This window comes from Culex pipiens, chromosome 1, assembly GCF_016801865.2.
Source record: "Culex pipiens pallens isolate TS chromosome 1, TS_CPP_V2, whole genome shotgun sequence".
NCBI classification, from domain to species: Eukaryota; Metazoa; Arthropoda; class Insecta; order Diptera; family Culicidae; genus Culex; species Culex pipiens.
This window is the reverse complement of record NC_068937.1, coordinates 14,177,642-14,198,713: the sequence shown is the minus strand read 5'-3', so window position 1 is coordinate 14,198,713 and position 21,072 is coordinate 14,177,642. Positions and strand designations below refer to the sequence as shown.

The following is a 21,072-nucleotide window of genomic DNA, read 5'->3' as shown; positions in this document are numbered from 1 at the left end:
CTTGTTTGTGGCAAACTAGATTGTTTGTTTGCATGTTTTGTAGTAGTGTAATACGTGTAAGTTGCGATCTGATCGTGCTTTTTCTTGCGAACTCTGCAAGTGCAACAACTGGCCAAAGGGAATTTAGTCAGAGGACGTTTTGTTACATGCGAATGCCCGACAACTGTAAACATTTTGAATTTTAACCCGTGACCCCGGCAACCAACTTCAACCAAATTTTTGGATAGGGCATAGAAAGGTCAGCCAAACAAAACGTGTTTGTTATTGTTTACATAACGTGCTCTTGGTTTTGTTTATTCAAGGTCTTTTATACTTAATAATCACCTAGTAGAAAAAACATAAAATTATTATAAATAAAATGTATTTTTCGTTATTTTGCCTGATGTATTCCATTAACCGCCGCCCTCTTTTCTTCATTCTTCCCCTTTATAAATACTTTCCGACACCCCCCCCAAAAACACCACACATTTTGCAGTTCAGTGCTTGCTGCGTTGCTTGTGGTTGTTTGCTTCTTTGAGGGTATATTTTATTTTACTCTCTACTCGCAGTCGTCGTCGTAGTACGCCAGCACCAAAGTCGGTTCGGGTTCCATTTCATTCAACAACCAGACACCACAACAGAGACCCCCAGAAGAAGAGAGTCGGAACGAGTCTTGAAAGGTCGAGGAAAAAGGTTTTTTTTTTCTGGTGTGCGAGCTTGTGCAAGTGGAAAAATGTAGCCGAAGTGGAGAAAAGTGAAGAGGGATTTTTTGAAAAAAGTTGATTTCGAAGTTCTGGAAGGAGTCAGTGACTACTAGACGGTTCACGAGAAGCTAGGTGTACGGAGAGGTGAAGAACTAGACACGGTGAACGTAGTAGGCGGATGCTGTGAAAAGTCTGACACTAGACTAGACCAAAGTGAGGGGAAAAGGATCATCGTTCTAGCTGGAGGGATAATCGAAGAGGGCTGAGCCAAGGGTCACAGGACTGACTGTCAGAACTTTTGGGAGTTTGGTTTGAGGAAAATAAAGTTTGAAGTTTAGGGTGTTGGAGAAGTGACGAACGAAACGATTGGTGAAAGAAGAGAGAGGACAGTAGAAAAGGGTGAGCAAGTTCAGAGGAGGACATGTCAAGTCGACATTGGTAAAGTGAAGTTTAAAAGTGTAAAAATATTGAAGATATTTAGTAAAAAGAGACTTCAAAAGGTTCACAAAGTATCAAACTAATCAATTACAGTCATCAGAGTTTGAAGAACCCAAAATTTCCATACTACGTAGCAAGGAAAATCGCAGGCAAAACAAGTCCACAAAAATAACAAGAAGAAGGGGAGGGAGCAACCAGAACCATGGACCTGGGGCGGCCGTGGCGGGTGAACGTGGTCCGGCACCTGGGGGCGCGCCAGGCCGGCGACAACGTGCGCAACTTCCGGGACAATCTGTTCCACGAGCGGCTCCGGATCGCCCGGAACCTGTACAAGAAGGACCTGGTGTCGCACTATGGCTGCGTCAACGCCATCGAGTTCAGCGCCGAGGGCGAGCTGCTCGTGTCCGGTGAGTTCACGTCCGGAGGTCGGCTCGGAGTCCCAAAACCTGAATCAATTATGTTTACGTTTACATTTTTTTTTCTTGTGTTTGCTTCGCTGGTTGAAGGTGAACGAATTTTCATGTTTCGATTTGTATTCGATGAGAATGTGTGCACACAGCCAGCAGATACGGGCCAGAGAGTGTGTAAATTTGGGGGTTTGACACGGGTGGTCAATCGACAAAAACATGCACAGCGAAGAGAGCTCTTGATATTCGGTAGAGGAGTGTGTAGAATGAAAAGTCTAACGAAAATTGCCTTTTTTTGCTGATGTTGTAGCAGGCACACACAGTAGATGGTGAGCTTGTGTTGAAATCTCAACAGGGCATTTGCTGGCCAGGGGTCAACCCGGGATAGGGCAGAAAAGGACCGCTGATGATGATTCTACAGCAGGTCATGAAGAAATTGGAAGGAGGGGAAGTGTTGTTGCAGAAAAGAGCAAAAGGAATTGGGAAATCGGCGAAGAATCTGGAAAGTTTAGAGTCGATGACACTTGGAGTGAAATCTCTTGGGAAAATTTATGCCTCACAATGTCTTTTGGAATTTGTTCTAATCATCATCCATTGAATTTCCCTCTCTGCATCCATGGAGGAGTTTAGGCTTAAGGAGATATTATACTATGGCAAACAAAATCGCTCCCTTTGACAGTTTTGCAGTTTGCCTGCTTTATTTGTTTACCTGCAATTCTGGAGTTTTTTTTGAAAAGGTCCAATAAACCAAATTTCCAGTTTTTGCTTTTTGGATGTTTTTAGAACCGCCTTGAGTCAGGGGTATTAAAAAACACCCAAAAAGCAAAAACTGAAAATTTGGTTTATTGGTCCTTTTCATAAAAAAAAAACTCCAGAATTGTTTGCAGAAACGTCCGCCTGCTTTGTTTGCGAGTTCGGCAAACTGTCAAACACAAAAATGTGCGATTTTTTTTGTTTGTTTGTCATAATCTAATACCTCCTTGAGATATGCCCGCTCAAAGAATAAAAATTAAAACAACAAAAAAAGAGTTTTAATGAGTTCTATCTAATTGACCCTCATTTTCAATCAATGATATCTTGGGAACCATTGATAGATTTCCTATTTTAAAAAGTCAAACTAGTGTTTATTTTTTTTAAATTATAACTTACATTTCTAGAGGGCCAAATAATATTATTTAAGTCCTTTTAAAATGTAGGTCGTCATTTTAAAAATCTGAAAAATAAACATTTTAAGAGAAAATTTTAAACATACTTTACTTCACAACATTGAAATTTTGCAATGGTTTTTAAGATATCGTCTATTGAAAATTGAACGATTGGGTAGATCTTGGTACTCATTTTTGGTAATTTTCATTCTTTCCAACACTATCTATTTCAACAACGAAAAGCCGGATCAAAAAACTACAAAAAAAGCTAATTTTGGAGAATTTTCTTAGCTTTTTGAACATATCTTTTTCAAATGTGGAGACTATTTAAAAAAACAAGGCATTTTGTTGCATAATTTAACCATAAGAATGGCTATAACTCAAAAACGATGCGCTTTATATAAAAAAAAAAAAAAAAACAAATGTACTTTAATTGATTTATTGTTTGTTTATTTGATCAATTTTCCTTGGACAGGAAAAGCCACTAGAAAGCCACTTTTCAATTTAGAACTCAATTTTACATATAAAAAGTGAATAACATTGTGTTAGATTATTATTTTTTTCAAGGTTGTTAACACTCCTCCGTCCAAGGCATATTTCACTTACACGGACGACCAAGCCTCCGAAACCGTTGCTTCGCTAATTTCAACTCGCTCGCATTTGGCCCCATTTCAACCAATCTTGATCGTTCTTGCAGCATTCGAACCGGTAGGATTTCAAGATTCATCTAAAACAAGAACGAACCTGATCCGACTTACCTGCTAGTAACACCGACTAAATTCGTCGAAGCAACTCTTTTTAGGCGCTCGTTTTAGGGAACACACCATGGCCAAATCAACAAGAAAGCATTAAAATTTGAAATCAACCATTCAAATTAAACTAATTAAGGGTCGCTGAACACGAATATGACACTTAGAATATTCCAAAGTATTCAGAAATCCAGAAATCCAAGATGGCGGCCAATATGGCGCCTGTAGTATATTGGAAACATATATTTGAGGGTGTAATAGTGTTTCAACCACTCAAATCTAACTAATTTGAGGTCGCTGAACAAGAATATGACACTTAGAAAATCCCAAAGTATTCAGAAATCCAGAAATCCAAGATGGCGGCCAATATGGCGCCTGTAGTATATTGGGAACATATATTTGAGGGTGTAATAGTGTTTCAACCACTCAAATCTAACTAATTTGAGGTCGCTGAACAATAATATGACACTTAGAAAATCCCAAAGGATTCAGAAATCCAGAAATCCAAGATGGCGGCCAATATGGCGCCTGTAGTATATTGGAAACATATATTTGAGGGTGTAATAGTGTTTCAACCACTCAAATCTAACTAATTTGAGGTCGCTGAACAATAATATGACACTTAGAAAATCCCAAAGTATTCAGAAATCCAGAAATCCAAGATGGCGGCCAATATGGCGCCTGTAGTATATTGGGAACATATATTTGAGGGTGTAATAGTGTTTCAACCACTCAAATCTAACTAATTTGAGGTCGCTGAACAAGAATATGACACTTAGAAAATCCCAAAGTATTCAGAAATCCAGAAATCCAAGATGGCGGCCAATATGGCGCCTGTAGTATATTGGGAACATATATTTAAGGGTGTAATAGTGTTTCAACCACTCAAATCTAACTAATTTGAGGTCGCTGAACAAAAATATGACACTTAGAAAATCCCAAAGGATTCAGAAATCCAGAAATCCAAGATGGCGGCCAATATGGCGCCTGTAGTATATTGGAAACATATATTTGAGGGTGTAATAGTGTTTCAACCACTCAAATCTAACTAATTTGAGGTCGCTGAACAAAAATATGACACTTAGAAAATCCCAAAGGATTCAGAAATCCAGAAATCCAAGATGGCGGCCAATATGGCGCCTGTAGTATATTGGGAACATATATTTGAGGGTGTAATAGTGTTTCAACCACTCAAATCTAACTAATTTGAGGTCGCTGAACAAAAATATGACACTTAGAAAATCCCAAAGGATTCAGAAATCCAGAAATCCAAGATGGCGGCCAATATGGCGCCTGTAGTATATTGGAAACATATATTTGAGGGTGTAATAGTGTTTCAACCACTCAAATCTAACTAATTTGAGGTCGCTGAACAATAATATGACACTTAGAAAATCCCAAAGGATTCAGAAATCCAGAAATCCAAGATGGCGGCCAATATGGCGCCTGTAGTATATTGGGAACATATATTTAAGGGTGTAATAGTGTTTCAACCACTCAAATCTAACTAATTTGAGGTCGCTGAACAAGAATATGACACTTAGAAAATCCCAAAGTATTCAGAAATCCAGAAATCCAAGATGGCGGCCAATATGGCGCCTGTAGTATATTGGAAACATATATTTGAGGGTGTAATAGTGTTTCAACCACTCAAATCTAACTAATTTGAGGTCGCTGAACAAGAATATGACACTTAGAAAATCCCAAAGTATTCAGAAATCCAGAAATCCAAGATGACGGCCAATATGGCGCCTGTAGTATATTGGGAACATATATTTGAGGGTGTAATAGTGATTCAACCACTCAAAACTAACTAATTTGAGGTCGCTGAACAAGAATATGACACTTAGAAAATCCCAAAGTCCCAAAAAAAATCCAAGTCCCAAAGAAAAAAAAAAAAAAATCCCAAAGTCCCAAAGAAATCCAAGATGGCGGCCAATATGGGCCTGTAGTATATTGGGAACATATATTTAAGGGTGTAATAGTGTTTCAACCACTCAAATCTAACTAATTTGAGGTCGCTGAACAAGAATATGACACTTAGAAAATCCCAAAGTATTCAGAAATCCAGAAATCCAAGATGGCGGCCAATATGGCGCCTGTAGTATATTGGGAACATATAAATCAGGGTGTAATAGTGTTTCAACCACTCAAATCTAACTAATTTGAGGTCGCTGAACAAGAATATGACACTTAGAATATTCCAAAGTATTCAGAAATCCAGAAATCCAAGATGGCGGCTAATATGGCGCCTGTAGTATATTGGAAACATATATTTGAGGGTGTAATAGTGATTCAACCACTCAAAACTAACTAATTTGAGGTCGCTGAACAAGAATATGACACTTAGAAAATCCCAAAGTATTCAGAAATCCAGAAATCCAAGATGGCGGCCAATATGGCGCCTGTAGTATATTGGGAATATTTTTTGAGGTTGTAATAGTGATTCAACCATTCAAATTTAACTAATTTGGGGTCGCTGAACACGAATATGACACTTGAAATATTCCAAAGTATTCAAAAATCCAGAAATCCAAGATGGCGGCCAATATGGCGCCTGTAGTATATTGGGAATATTTTTGAAGGTTGTAATAGTGATTCAACCACTCAAATCTAACTAATATGAGGTCGCTGAACAATAATATGACACTTAGACAATCCCAAAGTATTCAGAAATCCAGAAATCCAAGATGGCGGCCAATATGGCGCCTGTAGTATATTGGGAATATTTTTTTAGGTTGTAATAGTAATTCAACCACTCAAATGTAACTAATTTGAGGTCGCTGAACACGAATATGACACTAAGAATATTCTAAAGTATTCAGAAATCCAGAAATCCAAGATGGCGACCAATATGGCGCCTGTAAAATATTGGGAATATTTATTTGAGGGTGTAATAGCCATTCAACCACTCAAATCCAACTAATTTGGGGTCGCTGAACACGAATATGACACTTTGTATATTCCAAAGTATTCAGAAATCCAGAAATCCAAGATGGCGGCCAATATGGCGCCTGTAGAATTTTGGGAATATTTATTTGAGGGTGTAAAAGCCATTCAACCACTCAAATCTAACTAATTTGGGGTCGCTGAACACGAATATGACACTAAGAATATCCCAAAGTATTCCGAGTTCAAGAATTTCAATATGGCGGCCAATATGGCGCCTGTAAAATATTGGGAATATTAATTTGAGAGTGTAATAGCCATTCAACCACTCAAATCCAACTAATTTGGGGTCGCCGAACACGAATATGACACTTTGTATATTTCAAAGTATTCTGAAATTCAGAATCCAAGATGGCGGCCAATAAGGCGCCTGTAGTATATTGGGAATATTTATTTGAGGTTGTAATAGTGATTCAATTACTCAAATGTAACTAATTTGGTGTCGCTGAACACGAATATGACACTTAGAATATTCCAAAGTATTCAGAAATCAAGAAAAAAAAATAAAATTTGTTCCCAACATACTACAGGCGCCATTTTAGATTTCTGGATTTCTGAATACTTTGGGATATTCTAAGTGTCATATTCGTGTTCAGTGACTTCAAATTATTTAGATTTAAGTTGTTGAATTACTATTACAACCTCAAATCAAAATTCCTAATATACTACAGGCGCCATATTGGCCGCCATCTTGGATTTCTGAATTTCAGAATACTTTGGAATATACCAAGTGTCATATTCATGTTCAGCGACCCCAAATAAGTAAGATTTGAGTGGTTGAATGGCTTTTACACTCTCAAATAAATATTCCCAAAGTTCTACATGCGCCATATTGGCCACCATCTTGGATTTCTGAATTTTTGGAATATTCTAAGTGTCATATTCGTGTTCAGCGACCCCAAAATAGTTACATTTGAGTGGTTGAATCACTATTACAACCTCAAAAAAATATTCCCAATATACTACAAGCGCCATATTGGCCGCCATCTTGGATTTCTGAATTTCATAATACTTTGGAATATACCAAGTGTCATATTCGTGTTCAGCGACCCCAAATTAGTTAGATTTGAGTGGTTGAATGGCTATTACACCCTCATATAAATATTCCCAATATACTACAGCCGCCATATTGGATTTTTGAATTTCAGAATACTTTGGGATATACCAAGTGTCATATTCATGTTCAGCGATCCCAAATAAGTAAGATTTGAGTGGTTGAATGGCTTTTACACTCTCAAATAAATATTCCCAAAATTCTACAGGCGCCATATTGGCTGCCATCTTGGATTTCTGGATTTCTGAATTTTTGGAATATTCTAAGTGTCATATTTGTGTTCAACGACCTCAAATTAGTTAGATTTGAGTGGTTGAATCACTATTACAACCTCAAATAAATATTCCCAATATACTACAGGCGCCATATAGGCCGCCATATTGGATTTCTGAATTTCTGAATACTTTGGAATATACCAAATGTCATATTCCTCATATTCATACCCCAAATTAGTTGGATGGCTTTTACAACCTCAAATAAATATTCCCAATATACTACAGGCGCCATATTGGCCGCCATCTTGGAATTCATGATCTTGGAATACTTTGCAGTATCCTAAGTTTCATATTCGTGGCCAGCGACCCCAAATTAGTTAGATTTGAGTGGTTGAATGCCTATTTCACTCTCAAATAAATGTTTCCCATAATCTACAGGCGCCATATTGGCCGCCATCTTGGAGTTCTTGATCTTGGAATACTTTGGAGTATTCTTAGTGTCATATTCGTGTTCAGCGTCCCCAAGTTAGTTAGATTTGAGTGATTGAAAGGCTGTTACACCCTCAAATAAATATTCCCAATATTCTACAGGCGCCATATTGGCCGCCATCTTGGATTTCTGGATTACTGAATACTTTGGAGTATTCTATGTGTCATATTCATGGTCAGCGACCCTAAATTAGTTAGATTTGAGTAGTTGAACGGCTACTACACCCTCAAATATTTGTTCCCGCTATTGTACAGGCGCCATATTGGCCGCCATCTTGGATTTCTGGATTTCTGAATATTTTGGGATATTCTGAGTGTCATATTCGTGTTCAGCGACCCCAAATTAGTTAAATTTGAATGGTTGAATTCATATTTTAATGCTGTCTTGTTGATTTGGCCATGGTGTGTTCCCTAAAACGAGCGCCTAAAAAGAGTTGCTTCGACGAATTTAGTCGGTGTGACTAGCAGGTTAGTCGGATCAAGTTCGTTCTTGTTTCAGATGAATCTTGAAATCCTACCGGTTCGAATGCTGCAAGAACGATCAAGATTGGTTGAAATGGGGCCAAATGCGAGCGAGTTGAAATTAGCGAAGCAACGGTTTCGGAGGCTTGGACGGAGGAGTGTTAATCGAAAGAATTATCGTCGATTATATTATCGTCTAACAATAACGATAATGGTTATTGAAGTTAATTTTAAAAATCTATTTAAAAATCCTTTGCGGTCGTACAAAGGGTCATTGTACTCAAAAAAATAAGCTTAATCGTTGTGAACAATAATATCACATATTTGAGCTTAATTTTAGGACCTAATTCTATTGTCGATAATCTTATCTCTTAACCCTTTACTGCCCAAATTTATTTTTCGAAAATTTTTATTTTTCCCGTGTCAGGAGGTCATTTTGAGCAACTATTGTTCGCAATTCGCAATTCGCAATTTTCAGTGTAAGAACGGGCCTTGACCGATCTTATGCACCAGGTTCCCGACGAACACGCACAGCCCTTACACCTACATCTCACCCTTGCTCTGAGTCAGTACGAGCAGCACGCTAGAACACGCTTTGAGTGTTCGTGCCAGGCATGCACACCTTCTTTTCCGGTTACGCATTTTAACTCGGCCGGGGGTGGTACATTAAGTAGGGTTTGATGTAAGTATAAGCGCCTAACCATTTATAGTGTGCCTATCAATTTTCATTAAAGCAAAAACTGTTTTATTTTTAGTTTGAATTCAAAAACTAATTGTTATTTAGTGTGTATTGTTTTCTCCTGAAATCTCCCCTATTGTTGAGTTGTGTTTATCTGTTGCTATTTCTTTTGTCGCGGTGTTGTGTTACAATATTTTGGTCCTAAGCATTTTAGAAAAGTTTTTCAAAAGTACAGTAGTAATATTTGTGTTAATCCTTTAATCATTCCATAAATTGAGTAAGGGCTCGAACCTCACTTGCTTAAGAAAAAGGTGAAGTTTCAAAACAATGGACAGTGAAGGAAATATACTATGTAGTAAAAGGAAGATAGTAATTTATGAAGTAGATATAGAAATTAACAATAGTTAATAAAAAGAGGTAACAAACAAGCTTAGATTGTATTGAGGGCAATTTACAGGGAAGATGAGAAATTATTCAAATAGATAAATAAAGAAAAGGCACATGATAAACAAAATTGACATCGCTGCCAAATTAAGGGAAAGCAGACAGTTTTTTACAGCAACATCAATTGGTAAAATAGAGTGGAAAAGCGTTGAGAAATAAGAGAATCAAATAAGTAAAATCGAAATTAAATGGAGGATAGTAAACAGAAGCCGTTTTAGAAAATCAGTGAAAACAAAATAAACAGAAGATAGCTGATAGCTGAAATGGAAAGAAGAGAAACCCCGTTCTGCGATGCTCAGGTACATCCACAGCAGTTGACTCAACATACTGCGAATCAAAACAATACCGTCTGCAATCACAAATTACTTCCCTTTCCCACATTGTCGCGCCCCTTTCTTTTAGCCGTCTCTACTCTGACCCTCGCTGGTCAAAGGTTTACGAGTCGTTTCCACAGGCCACCAGCTAGGTTACACCTTGTCATCATGATGACTAAACCAAGCCAACGTGGAGGTAAGAAAATAGGACACTTGCAAGGAACCAGAGCCATGCTGTTTTGTTCAAACAGCACTACGGATGTAGTTGGGCTCCTTCCGGGATGTTCCTCGCCTAGGTGTGTCAACCGACGAGTATCATCAGTATCATGCACCCTTGGCCTGCCTTTGAGCAACTATTGTTCTACCAAAAACTCTACTTCTTTTGTTTTACATTTTTCTTGATTTATTTTTAGTATTTTAATTTGCATTTATCTTGTTTGGTTTGTGTTTGTTTTTGGTAGTATTTAGCATATTCTACCACCTCCTATCATTACATTTTGCCTATCCAAGTTTTTCGTGGTTTTTCAGTCACTTTTTCAATTTTTTTACTCGTTTTTCATATTTTCTGCTATAAAATGGCACCATTACCATTTAAATTGTAGAAAAATGCGTAGAGGCATAGTCTGGGACACTGAAAAAATACTGCATACTTCTTTTTACCTAAAATATAGTAAATTTTAGTAAAAAAAAACAAAGTCACATAAAACAAGTAAAACGTCCAACCCATAAATTTTCCAAAATTTTAGGAGTTCTTCTTTCCAATGCTTTTTAAAGATCAAAAATTGGTTGAAAAATGGACTTTTGGCGATTTTTCAAATCGATTTTTTTTAATCTAAAGGCAGGGTTGGGTTGTAGAGGGTTCAGCCTAAATACTAAAAAAATCACAATGTTCCGAAAACACTCTATTTTTTTATAAGTAGCAATATGGGTATCAAACGAAGCGAAATTTGGTATGCTGTTTCACTGTTTTAGTGTTTTTTGAATAAAAAAGCTAGAGCAGTTTTCACAAAATACCGTATTTTTCGAAAATACTGAAATTTATACAAAATACCGTATTTTTGAAAAAATACTGTTTGTTTTGTGATTGGCAACATGGGTATCAAACGAAGCAATATTATTAGAGTTTTTTTTGTCAAATACTTGGATTTTAACAAAATACCGTATTTTTCGAAAATATTAAAAATTTTATAATTCGCAACATGCAACGCGAAATTTTGTATGCTTTTTTACTTTTATTGGAGTTTTTTTTGTTAAATAGGGACAATTTTTTTACAGAATACCGTATTTCATTCAAAAAACTCTATAACAGTGAAAATGCATGCGAAATTTCAAATCGTTTAATACCCATATTGGAAAATATGAAAATTTGAGTACTTTCAAAAAAATTTGGTATTTTGAGAAAATTTGAGTATTTTCGAAAAAATATGGTACTTTGTGAAAGTACAGCATTTAATTCCAAAAATACAAGACCAGTGAAAAAGCATACCAAATTTCGCTTCTTTAGATACCCATATTGCAAATTATACAAATAAGAGTACTTTTGAAAAAAATTGTATTTTCTTTTTTTAAGTATTGTTACTTTGAAAGTTACCATATTACCAAAACAATAATTTCTAAGAAAGCTTCTAAGAAGCTTCGGAAACTCATCATAATTTGGTTGGAATAAGCCAATTTAAGAAATAAATTTAAAATAACGTCCGTTATCGTCGATAGAATGAATTATCGGAATAACGAGAACGATAGATTATCGTTATCGTCCCGATGATAACGAAACGAAACTATCGTTATCGTTATCGAACCTTGATTTGTGTGTGCTTTTTCGATACTAAGCATAAGCATAAGCATAGGTGCCCACCCGCAGTTGCTACTCCGTTATTGCCCAGGACCTCCAGAAGTTACATCCACGAGCCGTGGAAGATGAGTGGGTGCTATCTTTCCTCGCTTCGCAACTTCTCAAAGGCCCCTATCATGCTGATCAATACCGGCGCCGGCCACGACCAGTGGTAGAGTCACGGGGAAGTGGATGGGAATGTTAGTCCGATACTTGAGTGATAGAGACCGCCCAATCGACTGCATCTCCGACAAAGTATCACATGAGCTTTGAGGGGGTTAGTAGATGGGTATGAGGTCAGGATTCACGAGTGGCAGTGATGTGACCATGAGCATTTTGTTCATCGGTTGAAAATTTTAAATCTTAGGCAGCCGGCTGCGGAAAGATAGATAATTGATTATTTAAAAAGCCGAGCAGTATTGCTATGGGCTGGACTTATCAGTATATTTTTACTGTTTTTACAATTTAGATAACGCGAGCAAATTTCAAAAATAGTAAATAAATTACGCTTTACTCTTCATAAAATCGATAGTTTGATGAGTTAATACTAAAACTGCCAGTTGGAATAAATTTTTACGATCATTTACGACGAAAATTATCGCGAAAAAACAGGACTGCGCGTCCCCAGAAGCACTGCACTTATCATTTGTGTGTGCTTTTTCGATACTTTCCAAAAACACGATTTTAAAAAACACAACTTAGCCAAAACCAAAACGTCCATCAGCCCATTAAAACATAAAAAAATGAAAAAAGGGAGGTAAAATTTATAATCGAGTTTTTATGAAAAAAAGTTATTTAAAAAATAGGTTAATGTTTTTTAGGATGTGACTTTCTATTTATGAACAGTCCTCTAACCATAACCTACAACTTTGTCAAAGACACCTAATCGATCAGGGAATCCCTCCCAGGGACAAAGATTTTCCCGAGCTCTGTCTAATATTAGGCAGTTTATGTCACATACTGTTTTGGGCTGTTGTGCCTCGACTATAATATGACGATGTGCCTTCCAAGCTGTGTTGCTATCAGTAGAAATATCTCACTAGTTCTAGCATCAGTTTAGCTACCAAATCTGACACTCATGATAAAAAAATGCATTTTTTCAGGTGGCGATGATCGACGCGTGCTCCTGTGGAACGTGGACAAGTCCATCATGGAGAAGGAATCGCCGGTGGCGATGCAGAAGCAGCACCTGAGCAACATCTTCTGCCTCGGGATGGACTCGAAGAATACGCGCATCTTTTCCGGCGGAAACGACGACGTGGTGATCGTGCACGACGTTGAAACGTGAGTTTTTGGCGAGTTTGCTTTTTAGTTTTGAGGTTATGTTGATTTCGTTTTTCTTCTCCAGTCGCGAAGCGGTGGACGTGTTCCTGCACAGCAAACCCGTCTACGGGCTGTCGATCGATCCGTCGAACGACGCGATCTTTGCGACGGCCGGCGAGGACGGGAAGGTGCTGATCTTTGACGTGCGGGACAGTTCGGACGTGATGTGCGTTTCGCGGTACCGGTCGCCGTACCACGCCGTGATGCATCATCCGTACGATGCCGGGTTCATTGTGACGGCCAACGCGAAGGAAGGGGCGGCGTTGTGGGATTTGCGATCGCCGAAGATGCCGACGGTGCGGTACGGCGGGGACAATGCGGCGCAGAGTTGCATGAGTGTGCGGTTTAATGGGGCGGGGACGCAGGTGCTGGCGTTGAGACGTCGGTTGCCGCCGATTTTGTACGGGACGGCGTCGCCGGATCCGATTTGTCAGTTTTATCATCCGGATTATTACAATTCTTGTACGATGAAGAGTTGTTGCTTTGCCGGGGAGAACGATCAGTACGTGCTGTCGGGGTCGGATGATTTTAATCTTTATGTGTGGCGCGTAACGGATGCTGATGTTACGGATACGGATCAGTGGGTTGACCGGAATCAGATGGTTCTGTATGGACATCGGTCGATCGTGAACCAGGTGCGGTACAATCCGCAAAAGTGTTTGATCGCTTCGTCGGGTGTGGAGAAGATTGTGAAGTTGTGGACACCGTTCGAGCTGGACTCGTGGCGTGGAAGTTTGACGGAGGAGGCAACCGGTCCGGAGAATCCCCGCGAAGTGTTCACCAACGAGGAGTACATCTCGCTGAACATGACCCACGACTACAGCCACCAGTCTACCAGCGAAGATCCTCGCATGATGGCGTTCTTCGACTATCTGGTTCAGCAGGAGATTGAAGGCTGGAACAGCGAGACTTCGGACCAGAGTTCGGAGCACAGCTCGGACGAGAACGAGTCCTCCCGCCCGGACACCACGCAAACCTCGGACACTGACGCGGTTCAGAACTACATCCCGATGCGGGGACAACAGGCGAACCGCCGTGGTGACGTGGCTCAACGGACCAAGTATCGCAACCGGATCGCGTACCTGATTGCCACAAAGCGGAACCGACTGAAGCGTCTAGCGCTGAAAAATGCCAACGCCCGAACCACGAACCGTCGCACCATCACAAAAGCCAAGTACGGCGCTCTGCGGAACCAACCGAAACGCCCCGGACTGGGTGCCCTGCGCACCACCCGGAAAGGCATCGGCAAGCGGAACCGCCGACTCAGCACCAGCAAGTACAACAAACGTCCGGCGGTGTCCCACGAGCAAACGAGCGATTCCGAGGTGCCCAACAAGCAATCAACGAAGAAGCGACGCCTGCAAACCACCAACCTCAACCTGGCCGTCTACCGGACGTTCCGGCGGAAAACCAAGGGCGCCGCGACGCCTTCGTCAAATTCGAACACGAGCACGCGGGTTGAGGAGTCCAGTTCGGACGATGACGACGACGACGATGACGCTGGGAACGATAGCGAGCAGCAGCACTCGGCCGCGAAGAAACGTCGACTGATGGAAGCGTTGAGCAGCTTGCCGTCGACGAGTCGGAGCTTTCCCAGTGGTGGCGGTTGTAACAACGGGGCCGGTCCCAGTGGGTTGTGTAATGCTGGGAGGAGTGCGAGTGGTGTTGCTGGAGGTAGCTCGATGAGCTTGGATACGCCCAGTACGAGCACCGGATTGACTGGGAATGGAAGGAGTGAGTATTTGGGAGTCTATCAAGGGGCTATCCATAAACCACGTGGACACTTTTTTGGAAATTATAGACCTTTGTTCCCTCATGTAACAATTCTCCATACAAAAAATGGTGTATGGCTAGCCCCGACCGGATTAATACAAAACAGAAGGGGAGTCGAAGGCCTTGTTACCCTCTATTTTTTTAATCCTATAAAAAACCACGTGGCCTTCAAATTTGAAACCCCTCCCCTTCTTACCTACGTGGCTTTTCTCCATGCAAAATTTCATTTTTTTTTTGTATAGATCGTGGTTTTTCGCCAATCCGACCCCCTCCGAATAATCATGGGGCAATTTTTGAAAAAGTACTTCACCTTTTTTCCGAAAAAAGGTGCTATTTATTTTAAACAATGCCCTCCCCCTCAAATTGGGCTAAAGTCAAGTTAAGGAGCCATTACACTACGGCAAACAAACAAACAAACAAACTCGCACTTTTTGGCAGTTTGCCTGCTTTGTTTGTTTGCCTGGATTTGTTTAAGAGGCTGTATTTGTAAATATTGCTCGGTTTGTTCTAGAGGTCGTATCGAGGTGCTCCGATTTGGATGAAACTTTCAGCGTTTGTTTGTCTATACATGAGATGAACTGCCCATGTTCGCATAAATGTGTTATAGGCTCTTTTGAAAGAGCACACAATTTTGAATCAAACTGCATCAAAAACTCGAAATCGATGAAAATGCATATGGGACATTTATGCGATCAGGGGCAGTGAACTCATGCCAAATATGAGCCCTCTACGACAAAGGGAAGTGGGGTAAAACGGGCTTTGAAGTTTGAGGTCCAAAAAACCTAAAAAATCATAAAATTGCTCGCATTTCCGTAAAACTTGATCAATTCCAACTCTCTAAGATGCATTCGAAAGATCTTTTGAAGCACTTCAAAATGTGCCATAGACATCCAGGGTTGGTTCGACTTTTTCTCTTAACTTTTGCAAATTACTGTCCCTGGGCTTTGTCATAATGAGTGTCATAGGTTTGATGCTTGTTTGGCAAAGAGTATGATTTGATTCGATGTGGAATTAAAATCGAAGTGTTCAGTATATTGCTGAAGCTTCCATTTTTACACATGGACACCACTTCATGCTGCGAGAACCCACTTTGGCGTAGTCTCAGGGCTTAATCGATGGCCGGTAAGCTGTCATCGAGACAAGGAGGTTCTTTGATAGTGAAAATATCACATTTGTACAATGAACCGCTACATATGTGATTTTTCCCTATCTTAATGTGGGTGTCAGGTTAGGATGCGGGTTTAAAAAATAGTGTTTGTAGAATTTAGGATTTTAACTATAAATATCAACTTTTTATACTTTGCCTTTAGTTATTTAGGGACAAAATTAGTAACAGTGAATTTAGTAATTCTATCAGAATCGGTGATTTTCATTCAAGTAGCATAAAAACCATTCTGATTTGTCAAAATTTCCATAGAGTCTCGATCAATCAATAGTGAAATGATATCGGACTAAATTCGTTGATCTGTTGAACTAACGGTTGTCGGATTATGATTGTATCGACCATTGTTGCGAATCGAGGATCTACTGGAATTCTGACGAACAAATGGTCGTCTCTTTTTCAATTCACGACTTGTAAAATATCAACTGTTATTTTTTTTTTTAAAGAAGCCAGACAGGTTTTAAAAGAAACGTTTTTTTTGGTTAATAATTAAAATGTCGGGGATTTGAGATAAGAGTAGCTTTCGGATAGGTTGCTTTAAATCTTGTATTCAATTCAAGTTAGGTAGTTATCCGCAAATGAATATTTGGACTTATATGAATAATTGAACATTTTGGACTTATGAATAACACACAACTGTGCATTTATTCTAGAGTCAGATCCATACAGCGTCAGTGTTTATTTGGTCGAAGTGTACTAATTCATTGGCAGATCTGGTTCTAGTTGTAATGTACGACAAGACTACTGACGGACGTGACAGGACGAGGGCCCAGTTTAGAGGTTTCGACATCAACGATGTGCGGCTGGATCACCCTCCCAAAAAAAAAAAAAAAAAAAAAAAAAAAAAAAAAAAAAAAAAAAAAAAAAAAAAAAAAAAAAAAAAAAAAAAAAAAAAAAAACTTTTGCAAATTACTGTCGAAAATTGATTTTTTTAAAACCTTAATATCTTTTTGCAACAGCCTCCAACACCCATACTCCCTTAGGTCAAAAGTTAGGGAATTTCATGGACTATAAGCCTACGGTGTTAACTTTTTGGCCAATCGCAGTTTTTCTCATAGTTTTTCGATTTTTCTAGAACAAACATTTTACAACGTTTGTTTTTGCCCTGCAGGCCAAGAAGACGGCACTTTTTGGTCTCAATTTTGTCATATTCGGAATCCTCGGACAATTTCACGTAAGTTAGTAGTATTGGAGTTCAAAGTCCGTTTTACCCCACTTCCCTTTGTCGTAGAGGGCTCATATTTGGCATGAGTTCATCTCATGTATAGACCAACAAACGCTGATAGTTTCATCCAAATCGGAGCACCTCGATACGACCTGTTACATATTGGTGAAAAACTCGCTCTTAAACAAACGTCAGCCTGCATACATTTTGCCTTGTTTGCAAGTTTGGCAAACTGCCAAACACGAAAAAGTGCGAGTTTGTTTGTTTGTTTGTTTGCGATAGTGTAATGGCTCCTTCAGTTAGCCAAACTCGCAAACTAGGCAAAATGTAGGCAGGCTGACCTTTGTACAAACAAATCCAGGCAAACAAACAAAGCAGGCAAACTGTCAAAAAGTGCGAGTTTGTTTGTTTGTTTGTTTGCCGTAGTGTAATAGTTCTTTAATAAACATAAACTTTGAAAAAATATTGCGACGGCTTTTTGTGTATATTTTGTTAAATAAAATTGAATTGCTTATGAGTTTCTTTTTTTTTTTTATTGCTATTTATTTTCGATTTCTGTGCTCCATATTTTTTATGTTTTTATTTTTCGAGATTTTAAAATCTATGAAATAAAAAATATCTGACTTGATATCTGATTCAATTTTTAAGCTTAAGTTTCAGTTGTTCAGAATTTAGGAATGTCAGAAATGGTTGAATAAAGAATTACAAAATTAGAATAAAATCTAGCCTATTTTTCATTTCATAAACTGTTAAATTCCAGATTTTGTCAGATTTTTTTTTTTTGAGAAGGAAAAAATACCTAATCCATTTGAAAATTAAGTGTTTTTGTTATTTTTTAAATAGATTTTTATTAAAATTTTAATGTTCTAGATTTTTGAAATGTGGAAAAATGCTTTTTATTTAAAAAAAACAAATAGAATTTTTATATTTGGACTTTTTAATTTTAAAAACAAATTTAAAGAATTATGTAATTACATAATTTTAAAGTATCATTTGTTTTTTTTTCAAAAATAATCATGTTTAATTTAACAATTATTTAGCTTTCATAAAGTTTGAAACTAGTTTTTTTTTAATTTTCAGATTTAAAAGTTTTTTTTATTTTCAAATTTTAGAAAATCATTGATTTTGTTATGTTTGAATTTTTATATTATTTTCTTCTCAAAATTTGTCTAGACTAAAATATTACTAAAATATTTTCTGTGTTCTAGATGATGACAAAAAGGGTTGCATACAAAAGTTTAAGAATTTTGCAGTTTATCATTATGATTTTTGCATTTCTTTTTTTTAATCACCTATGCTTATGCTTATGATTTTTGCATTTCTTTTTTTAAGTCCTGATTTTAAGAATTGAGGAATTTAAATATTTAAGAATTCAAGAATTGAGGAAAAATAATTTCTTAATTTAAGAATTTAAGAATTTTAGAATTTAAGAATATAAAAATTTAAGAACATAAGAATTCAAAAATTTAAGAATTTCAGAAAGAAATATAAAAACTTTAGAAAAAAAATTTGGTCAGTAGGGAGTTAAATTTTATTACTACGAAATTTATGAAGTTCTGAATTTAAGGTTTTTAAATGATAAATTTAAGAAATTTCGAATGTTTTTAATATTTTTGATATTTATATTAAGTATTAAAAATCTATTATTTTTTTATTATTTAGTTTTTGGATTAAATAAATGATCATGATAATATTTTGCTTTATAACTTGTGAGTAATTCTATTTCGCTCAATTATTTTATTTATCTAAATTGCCACCCGCGCGAAAGCCACGCCGTCCGTAACAACCATGGATTTTGAATATTTTGATTTATAAAAAAATTGCGGTTTTTATTTTAATTTTTTTTTTTTGAAGTTTTTTGTATTAAGAATTTTTGCAGGTCAGAAGCTTTTTTTTAATTTCTTCTTTTCTGGATTTTAGATTTTAAAGTTTTCGAATGATTAAATTCAAAATTTTTGTTAGATTTTATTTTTCTTTTCATATTTAGAATTGTATTATTCATAAATTACTGAGTTGTTAATTTTTGAGATTCTTTAATTTTTGAAATTGTTTTTTTTTTTTGGACATTAGAATGAAAAATTTAGAAAGTTTAGGTTAATTTTCTTAACTGTTTTGTTTTAGAATTTCAAAATTTAGAAATCATTATAAATATATTTTTATATGTATCCTAATATAAAGAACGACAATCTACAGGAATGCGATTGCTTGCGATAATCAGGGTGTATGATTTCGAGTGTCCTAAAAACGGTTCCCTTTCCTTCCAGACCTGCTGTTCCACATGGCGTCCACCACCAACGACGATGACGACGACGACGACGACTCGGATGACGATCCGTCGATCCCGGAACATCCAACCTCCCCGGACAACATGCTGCGCGTGATTACGTCCCCCATCAACCACTTTGAGATCCCATCGAACAGCTCGTCGACTGCCGCCGTCAACGCCGCCGGTTCCTCCACCTCCGGACAGACCCAGGGCGTGGACCACAACGGCAACAACATGCTGGACCGGAGCAACAACAACGACAGCTACGTGAACCACAACGCCGCTAGGCTAGGTAGCCGGGCCGAAGTTCCGAACGGTGGCCAGAAGCGCAACAACAACAACCAGCATCATCACCAGGCGGACGCCAACAACGAATCGTCCTCGTCGTACAACCAGGTCTACGACCACACCTACTCGAGCCGGTCCAACTCGCGGCTGTCGAGCAGCTACGACTACGACTGCTCCTCGAGCAACGACGAAACCTTTGCCGAGTACTTTCACAACAAGAAGAAGCTGATGGCGTGCGCGGCCACCAACGGGACTAACAACAACCGCGACGAGGACGAGGACGAAGACTATGACCAAGTTCCGAGTCGTCGCCGACCCGACTACAACCGTGACCTGTTGAACCACACGCCGGACAGTGGAATCGCCACCGGGCCGTGTAGTTCCGTGTCGACCACGGGGGTGCCGTCGAGTGCCAAGAGTCGAGTGACGACGCCCTCGGCGGAACCGATGCCCGGCACGAGTGGAACCGCCGAGTTGGCGACCAGCAGCAAGCTGTTCCAGGCGAAGGTGGCCCGCGTGCGGAAGAACTATCGCAAGCACTTCTGTGATGACTCGGATAGCGAGTAGGGCATTTCAGCAAGCACGTTGTGTCAGTTTCAAGTGAGAGAGAATAGAATTCATCCCGCTGAACTGTAGAATTGCTAAGTTTATCATTTCCTACACTATAGTTATTTAAGTTTTGAAAACATTAAGACTAACAGTTTTGGTAGAAATGTTCCCCGTTTCCCCTTCCGTAATCCAAATGATTTCCCCTCACACACATAACTGCCAATTGGCCACCAGAAACGGAGAAGAGAGTGAAGAAGCAGTGCACAGAAATAAAATAACAAGTCTAAGTTTAAAGTAAAACTATTACCTAATGTAGGATGAAACGTGATTTGCTAACCATATACTATATGATGTACTATCGAATAATATTTCACACACAACAAAAAAAACACAAAAAACAATGGCATAATCAAATTGTATGAGAGTAAACAAGCAAAAAAAAACTTTGTAAGTGTGTTTTGTAGCGTTGCCCTGTGACAGCGCAAAATTATGATTGAAATAAACGTAACTTTACGATTTGTCATCTCTTATCATTGAAAAAAAAAAGAGTTTCAGTAAACACTCCCGGGGTCACTAACATCTACCCTTTACAGAGCCTTCCGAGCTACAATGCTGTGGGAAGGACATTTAATAATTCAAACACAAAAACATGCACGTGAAGAAAAAAAGAAAAAAGGTGCAGTGGTA

General features: G+C 38.4%; 1 protein-coding gene across 1 annotated transcript; it reads left to right on the top strand.

The window, feature by feature from the left end:
- Nucleotides 1–868: 868 nt before the first annotated feature.
- Nucleotides 869–20,786, top strand: LOC120427668 (DDB1- and CUL4-associated factor 5). Its single transcript, XM_039592548.2, has 4 exons — nucleotides 869–1,528; nucleotides 12,963–13,143; nucleotides 13,208–14,916; nucleotides 19,547–20,786. The coding sequence occupies exons 1-4, from the start codon at nucleotides 1,324–1,326 to the stop codon at nucleotides 20,401–20,403; spliced, it is 2,952 nt and encodes a 983-aa protein (XP_039448482.1). The 5' UTR covers nucleotides 869–1,323; the 3' UTR covers nucleotides 20,404–20,786.
- Nucleotides 20,787–21,072: the final 286 nt, after the last annotated feature.

Coding starts and splice junctions, on each gene's coding strand:
- LOC120427668 (XM_039592548.2), top strand. CDS start 1,324: ATGGACCTGGGGCGGCCGTGGCGGGTGAACGTGGTCCGGCACCTGGGG. Junction 1,529..12,962: donor GGGCGAGCTGCTCGTGTCCG/GTGAGTTCACGT, acceptor GCATTTTTTCAG/GTGGCGATGATCGACGCGTG. Junction 13,144..13,207: donor ATCGTGCACGACGTTGAAAC/GTGAGTTTTTGG, acceptor TTTCTTCTCCAG/TCGCGAAGCGGTGGACGTGT.